Below are 12483 nucleotides of genomic sequence, written 5' to 3'. Positions count from 1 at the left end.
CTGCTTAGGGGTGCTCCCAGTGCCCCACATCCAGCATCCCGCATCCTGCACTCCACATCCAGCATCCCGCATCCTGCACCCCACATCCAACATCCTGCATCCCTTCCACGCTGCAAGCCCCTTCGTCACCTCCATGCAGCCTTTCTGCAAAGGACACATTGTGGTCATGGCAAAGGGGTGGCAGGTGGGGGACACACTCTTACCTGCTGTGGATTTGGGAGCTGAGACCATGTTTGATGCGGGTTCCAAGCCCTGAGAATGAGGCGTGGGGGGGGAGTGGAAGCTGGGAGGGCAGAATTGCCAAACTGGCACCTTCCTCTGGGGTGGGTTGTCTCTTGTCCCTTTGGGTGACTGAACTGGGAAGAGCCACTGGAGGGTCCCTGGGTGGTACCTTGGGACCCCCCTCAGCTCCCCTGAGCTCGGCAGGGTGGGGGGCACCAGCACCCTCATCCCCTGCCCGTCCCCACAGCCCCCAGCAGGGAGGGAGGTGAGTTCTGGCGCTCTGTCAAGGAATTAATTGAAAAATAAAATCATTAGATGGGAACTCCAGAAATGCAAAATTGTTGGGAGTTGCGGGGGAGGCGGAGCGGGGGGGGGGGTTTGAGCTTTTGTCAGGTTAATTTCTCCTGTATTGATGTTTTGTGACATTTACTTGTTGTTTATCTCCCGCAGCAGCTGTAATACTAAAAGAAAATGCACAGCTTGTTCCATTTATTTATTTTACACCTTTTCTTTAGTCCTATGGTATGTTTGTTTGTTTGAGAAACCCAGCGAGGCTTTTGATGTCTGAAAGCAGGATTTAAACAGCTGTTCTCCATGTGCTGCTTGCAAGCGAGAGCCGCTGGCTGGGGAGCGAACGGGGGGAGCGGGGGCTGCGCCGCGGCTCCTGCCGAGAGGCCACGTCGTGCCTGGCGGAGAGGAGACGATGCTGACATGGGGCTCAGCACAGGGACCAAATGGCTTTGTGACAAAGCCCCGGCACCAGCCAGGGTGTTGGCTGGGGTGCTGGGAGCCCCCGGGGGGTTTCTCGCCCCACTATGGGCTGTAGCATCCGTGGGGAGGGATGTGCGCTGGGGGCTGTGCCCCGTGGTGGTTTGGGGAGTGTGGCGATGCTGCGGTGTCACAGGATGGTGCTGTTGGTGCGGGACAAGAGTGACACAGGGACATCCCTGCCCTGCTGGCCTCGTGCCCTCAACCATTGCCACCCAAGGGGAGAGATGCCCTGTTGTGATAGAACGAGGCGTGATGGTTTTAAACTAAAGGAGGGGAGATTCAGGCTGGACATGAGGAAGAAATTGTTGCCCTGAGGGTGGTGAGAGCCTGGCCCAGGTTGGCCAGAGAGGTGGTGGATGAACCATCCCTGGAGACATCCCAGGCCAGGCTGGATGGGGCTCTGAGCAACCTGAGCTGGTGAAGATGTCCCTGCTCATGGCAGGGGGGGCACTGGGGGAGCTTTGAAAGTCCCTTCAACCCAAACTGTTCTGTGATTCTAGGGGTGAATTGGGGTCAGTGGGAAGGGTCAGTGTCACCAAGGAGCCCATTTGGATTCTGGGACCGTTTGCTTCCGGCAAAGCCTCTGAACCAATACACAGGTGGTGGGTACAGGGTGACACCTCCAGCCAGGGTGTCATGCCAGTGGGGCGACCTAAAAGATACCTGGCGGGGGGCTTTACCTAGGAAGGGGGTAAGGGGTCTGGAGGCAGTAGGAGATGAGCTGGAGGCAGTTGTGCATGGGCCTGGCTTGTAATCTTAGCTTTTCTTCTTCTTCCGCATGCCCTTCGCTACCACCCGGGCCGGGTCAGACTCCCCAAAGAAGAGAAAACGCTCGGAGGTTTTGAATGAAATCCTGGAACATCTGGAAGAGGAGGAGAACAACAAAGACGAGGCCATTTAGCAGCCGCCTGGCATTGGCGAGGTGGGTATCGGTGCCATGGGGCTGCGGTCAAAATGCCTTGGGCTGCCGTGGGGTCGGCAGAGCAGAAGGAGAAGGTGGATTTGCAAAGGCTCTGCAGATATAAGCCGGGGTCCCACCTGCTGTCTGTCCTCCCTGTCATCCGCAGGCTCGTAGCCCAGGTCTCAGGGGGTATAGCTCAGGTTTGGGCTCGGTTTAGGCTCTGTGTTGAACCACGAGCTCGCACTGCTTGCGTTTCTGTCCGCTCCCCAGTGTGTTTGCTTTCCTGCAAGGGATGCCAGCAGAATTGCTGTTGCAGCAGAAATCGCTGCCGAGTCGTGAATTGGCCCTTGCTGTGGTTGGAGGAGAACAGATGGGCTGCCAAAAAAAAGGGAAAAAAAAAGCGCCTGTTTGGAGACCAACCTGCAGCTGCCACCACAAAACAGATAGTTTGGCAAAGGCTTTTTCACAGTACCACCCACGGTCTACACGGTGTAGTTCCCTCCATGGGCACCCCAAGGTCTATTTTATGTCGTCTTGAGTCCTCGTGGACTTCTTGGAGCAGCATCTTGAGGGATGGCAGGAAGGAGCCAGGATTAAATAACTCCCTGTGGTCAAACATCATGTGTGTCAGCCAGGCCCTCACCTGCTTTTGAGACCCCTGTAGCAAACCCTGCGTGGGTTCAAGGTCTCCTTTGTGTGTGTGTTTGTGGCCACGGTGGCAACCCTGGATTGCTGGTAGGAAACCTGTTCACCAGCCACAGCATCCGGAGAAGGGCAGTAAAAGCACCGGGGAGGCTCCAAGGTCCCTTTGAACTGCATTCTGCCCCCATTTTCCATCCATGGAGGGACTTGGCACCCACTGCCATGGTGACAAAACCCTGTCCTGTGCTGGGAAAATCACGCAGGGCCAAGAGGGACAAGTGCATTACGCCAGCACAAGGTGACTCAGCAGCTGGGCTGACAAATCCGTCTTGCTGGGGAGAAAGTGCCTGCGGTGTTTTCTCCAGCAAGTCTGGATTTGCTCGACACCACTGAGGGAATGATTTTGACACCTTCCAGCTCCCATTTTTACAGCTGCAGAAATGACACTTGGTCCTAAATCTCGTCCTAGGGGCCCCCTGTTTTTTGGGGTGCTACCAGTGCTGTTCTCAGCCCTGGGAAGCCACCCCGTGCCCGCTGGACAGTGTTTGTGTGCATAATGCATGTTACGGCTGCAGAGGCTGTTTCCTCTCGGCAATACCTGCCCATCGCTACCCAATCCACCGAGCCGTGGGATACTCATCACCTTGCTTATTACCCGACTTCTGTTCGACCCTCAACACCACTGGCTGCCTAAATAGTGAACATGTCCAGGTCTGGAGCTGACCAATAACCCCGCTAATAAATCCACCTTCCCGGGGCCCTGCAGATGGAAGGGAAGGTGCTGCCATGCCCACAGGAATAATCTGAGTTGGGTTAAGTAACTGCCTGCTCCTGCCTGCAGTGGGCAGGGTTTGTGCTCCGTATACAGGTGGGTAAACTGAGGCACGGCTATTGGAGCTGTCACAGGGGTATCAGTGTGTCAGCCAAAATGGCAACAAGCTTTTTTTTTTCCGTTTTTAATACTCAGCGTTGATGACTGATGTTCTCATTCCCATCTCTGCTCCGTCTGCAGCTCCTCGTCTGCACTGGCACGAGGGATGGGACCTGCTGGTGATCCTGGGGTCCCTGTGGGGACACGAGGCTTTAGGCTGGGTATTTAGAGTGGATCTTGGGGACAATTTCTTCCCCAAAGGGCTGTGGGGCATTGGAACAGGCTGCCCAGGGCAGTGCTGGAGTCACCATCCCTGGAGGGTTGGACAGACGGACATGAGGTTCTCAGGGACATGGGGCAGTGCCAGGGGTGGGTTATGGTTGGACTCCATGATCTTGAGGGGCTTTTCCAACTCAAACAATGCAGTGATTCTATCATTTCACCGTGGCTGGCACCGAGGCCGGAGGAGCCAGCAGGTCCTTTCCAGGCACATGTGTCACCCAGCACACAATTTAAGCGAAGCTTTGCAGCATTGCAGGTTGGAGTTGGACTTTCCTGGAGGGTTTTTTTTCCTGTTTTTTTTCTTTTCTTGGTGGTTTTTTCTTTCCCCCCCCCTCTCCCTTCATTGTCTTTTGTGGCGGGGCAGGTTTCTTGCTGGGCGTCTCTGAGGTCTGCAGCGGCGACGAAAAGGATTAGCACAAGCAGAGCATGTAGGCTTTAGAGAACAGAGCAGAGTTTGGTTTCAACATCTAATTCAATTTGTTCTGCCGAGATTGAAATATGAAATGGTTGCCAGTCAAACGTTCAAAGGGGGGAGGAGGGAGGGAAGAAGAGAGGGAGCCTTCTCAAATTTAAATTTTAATGAAAATTAATTTAACCCTTTGATATGTTTTAAAACATGTTATTTCCCGGGTTGGAAACAGGCTGGAAAACATTCATGAGGGTGGGTTTCTTTTTTCCCCCTGCACCTTCAAACATAATGAAGATTTTCTTTTTCCCTTAATGATACTTATCTTGTTGAGCAGTTTGACATTGGTTAATTTTTCAGGCAATTTGGTATCAAGGAAATCTGTTTGATGTGTGCGGGGGGGGCTGTGTATGTGTATACAGATATGTATATATGCCCGTACATTAATTATGAAAGTGCTGATCGCAGCTCTGGAGAACAGTTTGAGTTAATTCCTCCTCCTCAAGCAAATCCTTGACTTCTTTGTTACGTATTGAGCATCCCACATATTGTACCCCTAAAATTATAGCAGGTTTAAGGTGAATTTTCTGAAAACGAGCATATACCTGCTAATTACCCTGAGTTAAAATGAATGCCTAAGTAGATCTGCAGGAGATTCATCACTCCCCACTGCCCTATTTTTTTTTCCCCAGTCCGAAACAATTCCGAAACAATCCTAATGATAAAATAATGCAAACTCTTCACTGTCCATATTGTTAAACCTGGAAAATCATCTCCCACCGGCCTTTCTCATGGTGCTTTTACAGCTGAACAACACCACAATGCACTTATTTTGTTTGGGGGAGATAATAGTTTCTTTTAGTGGTAACTATTATCCAGAAAGGCTGTATCTATAACCAAGGATGGCGCGTTAATTGTGGTAATTGGGCCGTGATGAGCTGTAGCCCCAGTCCTGTCGCTTTGCTGGCCCTTGACACCACAGGGCTGATGTCACCGTGGGTTGGTGTCACCGTGGGTTGGTGTCACTGCGGGTTGGTGTCACCATGGGTTGTTGTCACCACAGGTCAGTCCCCTGGGCTGCCCTGTGGAGATCTGGGTGTTTTTGGGGTGTGATGCCCCCCTGCTCGGGGTTCCGTTCTTGGGATAGGTGCTTGTGCCCAGGCTGGGCTGGTGGCAGCGGGGACGAGCAGCTGCCACCACCCATCGCTCTGCGGCGGGAGCCGGAGATACCAGCCGTCCTACATTTACAGTCATACAGGAGCAAAACCGATTCAAATTACTCAATTATGTCAAAATTCAGGAACCGAGAACACCACGGGGGGCTGCCTGGGTTATTTCGGGCTCCAGCAGATGAGCCCTGGGGCTCTCTCTGGGCTTGTGCCAGGCGTGTTCGCACCATCAGAGACCTGAAACTGGAGTTTTTTGCCCTGTCCTGTCCCTGCAAACCCTGGGGTATGGTGCAGGGTCCCTGGGGGTGCTGCAGACCCCCGGTTGAAGCCCCACACCTCTTTTGCCATGGTTTGATGGCTTTGTCCAGGGCGAGACCCCGGCGAGCGGGAGCGGTGACGGCTGCAGCTGTCCCCAGGCACCCTCCGTGTCCCCTCCCCGGGGCCGGCTCTGGAATTGGATTAGGATATTATTCAAATGCAGCTTTTTTACCGAATTAGAGGGTTAACGGGTTTTAATGTAAAACTAGCTCGACTTTGTTGCTGCCTGTTGCCAGAGGCCTGTGGGGGCTGTTATCTGTTTAAAGAGAGCACATCCAGCCAGCCATGGGTTTGCTGCGAGTCCCTCTGCTTCCAGGGCTCGATGTCTCGCTGAGCGATGCTCCCGCTGCTCCCGGAGCCCGGCCGTGCTCCCGTGCCCTCTGCCGTCGCTCACATGGAAGGCTCTTCACCACGATCTGCGGGGTTTTTCTCACAGGGACTCGGCGCAGGCACAGACAGGCACGTCACGTTCTGCTCCGACGGCTGTTTTTTTACCCCAGCTGCTGGCTTGAATTTTAAACTAAAGGAGGGAGATTCAGGCTGGACATGAGGAAGAAATTGTTGGCCCTGAGGGTGGTGAGAGCCTGGCCCAGGTTGGCCAGAGAGGTGGTGGATGAACCATCCCTGGAGACATCCCAGGCCAGGCTGGACGGGGCTCTGAGCAACCTGAGCTGGTGAAGATGTCCCTGCTCATGGCAGGGGGGGCACTGGGGGGGCTGGGAAGGTGTTTTCCAACCCAAACTGCTCTACAGTTCTATGAATTGCCGCTGCTTTATGTGTCCCCATCCCTCTGCCCAGCCACGGGTGGTTTCTTTTAATCACCGTTGCGCTGGTCCTACCTTAGATCACAAATTCCAGCTCTTCTCGTCCCTTTAGCCCCATCCTGCTGTTGCAAAGTCTTCCTCGCTGGTGTGCCCCAGAGGAACGCGCTTCCCCAGAATGGTAAGCGCCGAAGGGCCCAGCAATCCTGTCTCTTGGCAGCAAGCACCGTGGATGCCGTTTCCCAGCCCTTTGGCAGGGCTGTGGGAAGAGCTCACATCCCCCTGCACCATTCCTGCCGCTGCCCAGCCCTGGTGCTGCAGGCAGGAGCTGTGGGGCCTCAAACCTCTCCTGCTGCTGCTGGTGCCGTCCCCTTGGTCTCCTCCCAAGTAGCAAGTGATAGGACAAGAGGAAACGGCCTCAAGTTGCACCAGGGGAGTTTTAGATTGGATATTGGGAAAAAATTCTCCATGGAAAGGGTTGTCGGGCATTGGAACAGGCTGCCCAGGGCAGTGGTGGAGTCACCATCCCTGTGGGGGTTTAAAAGGCATTTAGACGAGGTTCTTAGGGACATGGCTTAGTGCGAAAGTCAGGTTATGGTTGGACTCAATGGACTCTTCCAACCCAAATGATTCTATTCTATGATTCTCCCCGGCAGCTCTGCCAGCTTTGCTGCTCTGCCCACAGAAGCAAGAAGTGCGTTGTCTGTGTGTGCTTCAAGTTGTGTTCCTGCACAAGATGTGGCAGGGAACGTGCGGGAAGGGTTAGGGCTTGAAATAAAAACCCTCAGTGCTGCAGTTTCTGCTCCTTTGAGATGGAAGGAGCAGCACGGGGGTGGCCGTGCTGCTGGCGGAGCGATGCTCTTCACAGAGACCTTCCCTCACTGCCTCAGTTTCCCCGTTTGCAGCCCTGCAGGTGGAATCAGCTGTGTGCCGTACCCATTCCCGCATCCCTGCCAGCCATGCAGCTGTGTTGCCAGTTCCTCTTCTACCCAGCACCAGGGCTTTTCTGCAGCTCCTCATTGTCTCCTTTCCTCCCTCCGCCAGCCCTTTGCAATTGCAAACCCCGTTTGCTTGTCCCCGGCCAGAGGATTAACGAAGAGGTGCCGCTGCTGCTGCCCCACCGTTTCCCCAGCTCGCGCAGAAACCTCCTTTCCCATCCCTGCAGCCAGCATTAAAATATTCCAGCGGTGTCTAAGGGATCAGACGAGTTGCCGCTGGGTAACCGATTGCCACGGATCAGCCGGGCTCAGCCCCAGCCGAGGTGACTCCCTGCTGGTCCCCGTCATGGAAGGGAACAGCAGCAAAGTGGCATCGTCCTGTGGGGACGGTTTGGGGATGTGGCTGGAGATTCACCTGGAATTTGGGGAGCATGAGCTTCTCCTTCATATTACAGTGTGTCTGGACCTTACCCCGGGTCCCACTATGACCAGTTTTTGTCACCACCACTATCCAGCTCCCACCACCACCTTCCTCACTGGGAAATCGAACTGGAGAGCAAGGAGGCGACACGCAGCTTTCCTTTCCCCGCAGCACGGCTGCGTGTGATCGAGACACGCTGTCTCCTGTTTTCCCTAAATATATGCATTGGAGAGGGAGAGAAATCGCAGGGCTTGAGATTTCAGACATAGCTGTTCATGAATAATAATCAGGCTCAGTAATTCGCAGTAAATAGGTATCCAAATTGGCTAATAAGGGAGGCTTTCACCCCAAACTGGAGCTGAGAGGAGAGGCAGAATATTGACGGAGGTTGACTGTGGCGAGTGTGTGCACGGTGGGAGCTGGGTTGGTGACATTGGGAAGCGATGCCAGCGGGGAGAAGTGATGGGGAGGACACCAGACAGTGTCCCCTCCCCTGGCTCAGACCTGCAGAGCGGGTGTCACCATGTCCCCACACGTGACGTCCCCGGCAAAGCTGCCAGGACAGCAACTGCACGTGGTGCTGCCTGTCACAGGGAACAGGGACACAAGAGTGGTGTCAGGAGAGGTGATGTGAGGGAAAAAGACATATTTTTCTTCATTTTCACTCAACTGAAGAGCAGATTTTGCTTTGTCTGCTGCTTAATTTTCTCTTACGTGAGCCCCAGCCCCCCCGCACCCGAGTCCTCCACCCCGCAGATCACCTGCTGCTTCCCCATAAGTTCCTCTAGCAGCATCTCCATGTGATGTTAGATAAAGTTAAGATAACTGGGTCTGTGACTTGGGCTGTTTACATACACAGATAGAAGCTCTGAAGAACGCTTCTCCGGGTGCCAAGAGGGACTTCGCGGCTGTTAAGAGACTTTTTAAATTGAGGAGAAACCTACAGCCGCTTTTACAGTCCCCTCAGCTCCCGTATATAGGGCAGCACGGTGGCTGGAGAGCAGCCCGAAGTTCCAGCCCCGCCGTCCTGCAGCGAGGAACTGTGATGGATTCAAAACAAATCATAAAGGCGATTTTCCTCGTGCCGTCCCACCCCCAACTCTCCTCCCTGGGCCACCGGACTGAGGACACTGGCAAAATTTGGTGCGCTGGATGGCATGGAGCAAACAAACCTTTTTGTTTGTGTTTTCCTGTGACCCGGCTTGTTTAAACGTGTTGGGAAGTGGTTTTGGGGTGTGCAGGGTCATTCCCTGGGGTGTGACGGGTGCTTGCGATGCCCCAGCAGCTGCAGCACCGCAGAGCTTGTGTCCCTTCATCCCTTCCCTACAGCTTAAACCACCCATTACAGCCCTAAACCAGAGGTGGGGTTTAGCAGGTGGAATGAGGATGGCTTTATCAGCCACGAGAGATGGAGAGAAAATCACGCTCCTGCCTCTCCTGTGTTTGCTGCCCTGAAATCTTTTCCAAGTTGAAGTGTAGTCGGTGTCGGCCGCGGGTGCTGTCGGGGCTGGAGAAGCGCTTGGGTGCTGCCCTCTGCCCAGGCTGGAGGTTTTCTACTCCATCGGCTTATAAATCAAACCCCAAAATGCAAAATAATGCTTCACCCAAAGCACCACAAGGGATTTCTGTCCCAGCCATACACCAAGTGTCCCATCAGCCTTTGTGGGGTCACTCCTGCCCTGATAAACCCAGCAGCAAAGCCGAGGCTTAACCTCAGCCTCTTTCCTCCTGCTGAGCCGCAGCAAAGCTGAGCCTTGCTGAGCCCCACACTGGAGACTTAGTGTAAGGCCGGGGCCGAGATCTCTAGTGGCGCTTTTGGATTTTGCATTTTGTGCTCCGATTTCTAAGCCGGTGAAGTAGAAAACCTTGGAATTTCTTTTCTCCCTGAGGCTCACGGTGCTGGTGGCTCCAAAGGCTCCAGAACACCCGACGGGGAGGCAGGGACAGGCAGGAGCTGGTTTGATTTCATTCTCAGCCAAACCCAGCCCGGTGTGAGAGCCTGGGCTAAAAACATCCCGGGAAACGGGAGGATGGGGTGTGCCAGGCGTGGTTTGAAGCTGTGTCAGAAGTGATGCTGTGCTGCTCCAGGATCAACAGGACGGGCTCATACCCCCCTGGGCAGCTGCAAACCAGAGCAGGGGCTTTGCCCACCAGAAGTTTGGGCTGAAAAATGAAAACTGGGAAGTTGTTGTTGTTTTAATTATAAAAAAACAAACAGCCCCACTCTGTGTTTCAGCTGCTGTGCCTGGAGCCCCAGGTGCCCGGCGGCAAGTGCGGCTGTGGGAGGCGAGAGGGGGTGACAGCAAGCAGGGCGACAGGCAGGGGGACAGCAGGCAGGAGCCTCGGACTTCGTTAGGATTCAACCGCAAGATCTCTCCCTTCTCTCTGATGGCTGAGTGTGATTGACACTTACAAATTACCCAGCCAAAAGTGTCGAGTCTTTGACCCCTGAGTAACATCTTTGGCAAGCCTGAGATTTGCCAGCATTTTGTCATCTAATTACTACAAATCCCTTGAAAATTCACTGCCTGGTGAATTTTTAATGCGGGACAATTTCAATGTGATGCATCGCCCAGCTGGGCACACGCGCGTGCTCCGTCCCGCTTCCCCCCTGCTTCCCTTTCTTCTCCTCTTTCTCTCCTTTTTTTCCTCCGGTTCCTCCCCCCATCCCATTTCTTACCTCCCTCCTGTCTGTGTGTGTCCATATTCATGGGACACATCCCAATATCATCCCTGGGATGGAGCTGGGCATGTCGTGTCCCCCCGAGCCCTGTGCTTGAGTCCCCTCGTTGTCTCACGGTGGTGACAGGGAGCTGCTACGTGGCATTAATGTGTTTGTTTTTCCATCTTCTCAGGTCTCTCAGTGATGGATGGAAAAGGAGGAGAAGCCTCTGCTGGGGACTCGGCAGCCAGCACACTTGTTGCCAGCGAAGTCCACTCATCCTGGGAACCCAAGGGCTGATTTATTCCACGTGTCCGGGTCTCTGTTATTCCCGGCTTTTTAAATAGTCCTTAAATTCGGAGCAGGACGAAGAGCTCCTGTCTGCCCACAGCTCCTACCAGAGGATCTTCAATTCGGGCAGGAACGCAAGTCCCCTCAGCTCAGAAACCACCCAGCCTTGTGGTGCAGAAACTTGGGGAGATGGACACTTCCCTGCTGGCCCCGGGGACTCTGGCAAAATACTCTTGATATCTGAATTAAATCATAATTACTGTACATTAAAAACCACATGTATATTTTACGAGTTTTCCAAACTGAGTCACATCTCAGGTTTCTTTGCATTTGTTTAACACATATTTGCCGCAGCGAGGTAGGCTTTTTGGTCCGATAGGGAGATAAGCGTATTTTAGAAGGGAAGCCTGGGGTTTGCTGCGTTCGGCTTTGTGCCTGTGTCATTTCTGTCCCCGCTCTCAGGCAATCGCCTCCCGCCTCTCCATTCCCGGCTTTCAAAGGAAAAGAGGCTTTGCTTTTCAACCAGGGTACCGCTTTACATATGTACGCAGCTGATAAAGTATTTTCACTTCGCCCCTTTCCCCTCTGGGAATCGCTGTCTTACGGCAAAACTGTTTTGTCTGACAAGGGCTGCAACAGATTACACGTGTTGGCTGCAAACACAGGGCCTTTTTTTTTTCTTTTTGTCTTTTTTTTTTGCTTTTTGAGAACCGCATACCTTTAAAAATATAAAATCTCTATCTCTGCATGGCCGTGGTGAGTTCTGCCTCTGGCCTCATGTACCCAGGAGCAGCCCCGTGCTTGTGCCATCAGCCCTCCTGGGGTGACGCGTCTCTCTTGGTTGTGTGTCTGGGTTGTTTTTTCTCCCGTGAGCTTAATTTGAGCCTGAATCCACAGAAATGCTGGGGCTGAGCACTTTGGTTGGGCTGGTCTGGGGTTTTGGCTGCAGTTTGGGGTGGGTTTTTTTGGGATCCCTTGGCATCAGCATCCGTGAAGGTTGGTGGGATGTAAATGAGCGATGCGCTCGTGCTGCTGAGGACCAAGCGCTGAGTTTCACAGTGGCAGCTGCAATAGGGACCACGTGTGATGGACTCAGTGGCTTGGGGACATGCAGGATACCTCTTTCTGACCCAAATGTGAGCCATAGATTTCTCTCATCTCCCCCACCTGAGAGCCAGCTGGGAAAGGTGTGGGCTCTGCTTTTCAAGCCAGTTGTTCAGGCGCTAAAAGGAAAGCCTGGAAATCCTCGGTGGCTCTAGGAGAGGGGCAGAACCAGGAAAGCCCTGGCCAGGAAAGAGATCTGTCCCCTGGCTCCATCTCCCAAGCTGCCCCTTCCAGAAATGTCCCTTGTCCACCCAGCAGGACACGGACACTGGGGGGAGTGGCTCGGAGAAGGTGATTTTAGGCACCAACGATCAAGGGGACACCAGGATTCACTCATGTTTCACCGTTCAAAAGCTGTGCATCATGCGCAGGTTTCAGAGGAGAAAAACAGGGACTCTGAGCAGTGTTTTAGAGAGGACACCCAATGCTGGAGGGGGCTGAGGGTGCTTTAGAGGAGAGGAGCTGCTGGTGCTGCTGGGGGCTGCAGCCTGTGCCCATCGCTCACTCATCCAGGCAGCACCTCGCACGCTTTAAAAGGAAAATACAAGACATTTAGTGACATGTGTGAAGAATTCAGGTACGTCACTGTAGGAAGGCAGCTCAGGAGAAAGCTGTCCTCCAGGAGGGACGTCGGCTGGGAGGTGACATTTGAGATGGGGAACCCAGGCTGGATGCCATGGGGAAGCCATTTATCTCCAAGCAAACTGAACCCAGAAGCTCATCC

At 53.7% G+C, this 12483-nt stretch overlaps 1 protein-coding gene across 1 annotated transcript in view; it reads left to right on the top strand.

Annotated features, from left to right (window-relative positions):
• The window catches only part of RBM19 (RNA binding motif protein 19), a 63643-nt gene extending 52686 nt beyond the window's left edge, over window positions 1–10957 (top strand). The window contains exons 24-25 of the mRNA XM_005500157.3: window positions 1803–1915; window positions 10558–10957. Of these exons, the coding sequence (XP_005500214.2) occupies window positions 1803–1894 (92 nt within the window). The 3' untranslated portion in view covers window positions 1895–1915; window positions 10558–10957. The remainder of the gene's footprint in view (window positions 1–1802; window positions 1916–10557) is intronic.
• Window positions 10958–12483: the final 1526 nt, after the last annotated feature.

This window comes from Columba livia, chromosome 17, assembly GCF_036013475.1.
Source record: "Columba livia isolate bColLiv1 breed racing homer chromosome 17, bColLiv1.pat.W.v2, whole genome shotgun sequence".
Taxonomy (NCBI): domain Eukaryota; kingdom Metazoa; phylum Chordata; class Aves; order Columbiformes; family Columbidae; genus Columba; species Columba livia.
This window is presented reverse-complemented; position numbering and strand designations above follow the sequence as displayed.